General features: G+C 39.7%; 1 protein-coding gene across 1 annotated transcript; it reads right to left on the reverse strand.

The window, feature by feature from the left end:
• Positions 1-5: 5 nt before the first annotated feature.
• On the reverse strand, positions 6-637 carry LOC138631729 (myosin-13-like; the record flags this gene model as incomplete). The annotated part of the gene is made up of 3 exons (XM_069716874.1): positions 419-637; positions 204-347; positions 6-101 (listed from the first exon to the last, which is right to left on the reverse strand). Coding segments are annotated over exons 1-3 (447 nt in total), but the record flags the coding sequence as incomplete, so codon positions are not given.
• Between the last annotated feature and the right edge of the window lie 451 nt (positions 638-1,088).

A 1,088-nucleotide genomic window follows, 5' to 3' on the forward strand; every position in this document is an offset into this window, starting at 1 on the left:
TCCATACGCTTCTTGCCTCTGTAGGCATTGACAACTTCAGAGTCGTACACTGGGAGCCACTTGTAGGGGTTCACAGTTGCGCAGAACAACCCAGAGTAGGTCTAAAAGTTATTATAGAATGTCAAAATTAATGACAATTTACATTTCCTGCAGCGAAAGTCATTTTCAATATTCGTCTTTGCTCATCGGGCAGGTTGTCTTACGTAGATCATCCATGCTGCATAACGCTCTTTGAGATTGTACAGCACAGAGGCTTCATTGAGATGGGTCATCATGGCCATGTCCTCAATTTTGTCGTACTTGGGAGGGTTCATTGGAGTGACGTCCTCTTCTTTAACTGTCCTCTCCTGCAACACAACATCGGTCACAATGAGAACACATTTAACCCCAAGTTGAGTCTGACATTCATGATACCAACCTCCTTAGTGTCCAGGATTTGGACAGTGACTTTGCTACCATTTTTCTTGATGATTGTTCCCTTCAAGTAGAGTTCTTTGGCATCAAACACGTAGCAGGCGCTCTTGGCATCAAAGGGTTTGCTTTGAGCCTCAATCCTCTCCTTCTCAGGCTTCCGGAGGTAAAGGGCAGCCTTGCCATAAATAGCCATCTCCTTGTCTGTACTCATGGTGCCGGTTTATGTCTGTGAAGCAAGTCAAAGAATAACAATCTTAGAAATGTTTTACCAACAGAAATTTTCATATCACGTTATTTACTAGAAACATCCCTGGTGTTTTACTGCAAAGTTAAGAAATATCCACAGAAAATAATGCCTTTACATAATTACAGGTGTACTTAATTAAGGCATTCCAGACTGACCTGATCGGTGTCACTTTTAACACTTGACATTTTTGGGGTTCTTTCCGAATAGGAAAAACAAATCAGTGGTATTTTAAACAAACATAGCCATGTGTAATCAGTGGCCTCAGGTACTGATTACACATACCTATGTTTGTTTAAAATAGCAATTCATGTTAAAAGTTTTACATACCTGCCCCTTTCCTTATCTGTAAAGAATGGTATATTCCACAAACCTGTTGAAAACATAAATTGTGTCAGTGAATGAAAAAAAACAACTAAGTTTATTATTT

This window comes from Brachyistius frenatus, unplaced genomic scaffold (assembly GCF_029030835.1).
Source record: "Brachyistius frenatus isolate BFR_SWC_R1_liver_20210118 unplaced genomic scaffold, ASM2903083v1 Contig_164, whole genome shotgun sequence".
Taxonomy (NCBI): Eukaryota; Metazoa; Chordata; class Actinopteri; family Embiotocidae; genus Brachyistius; species Brachyistius frenatus.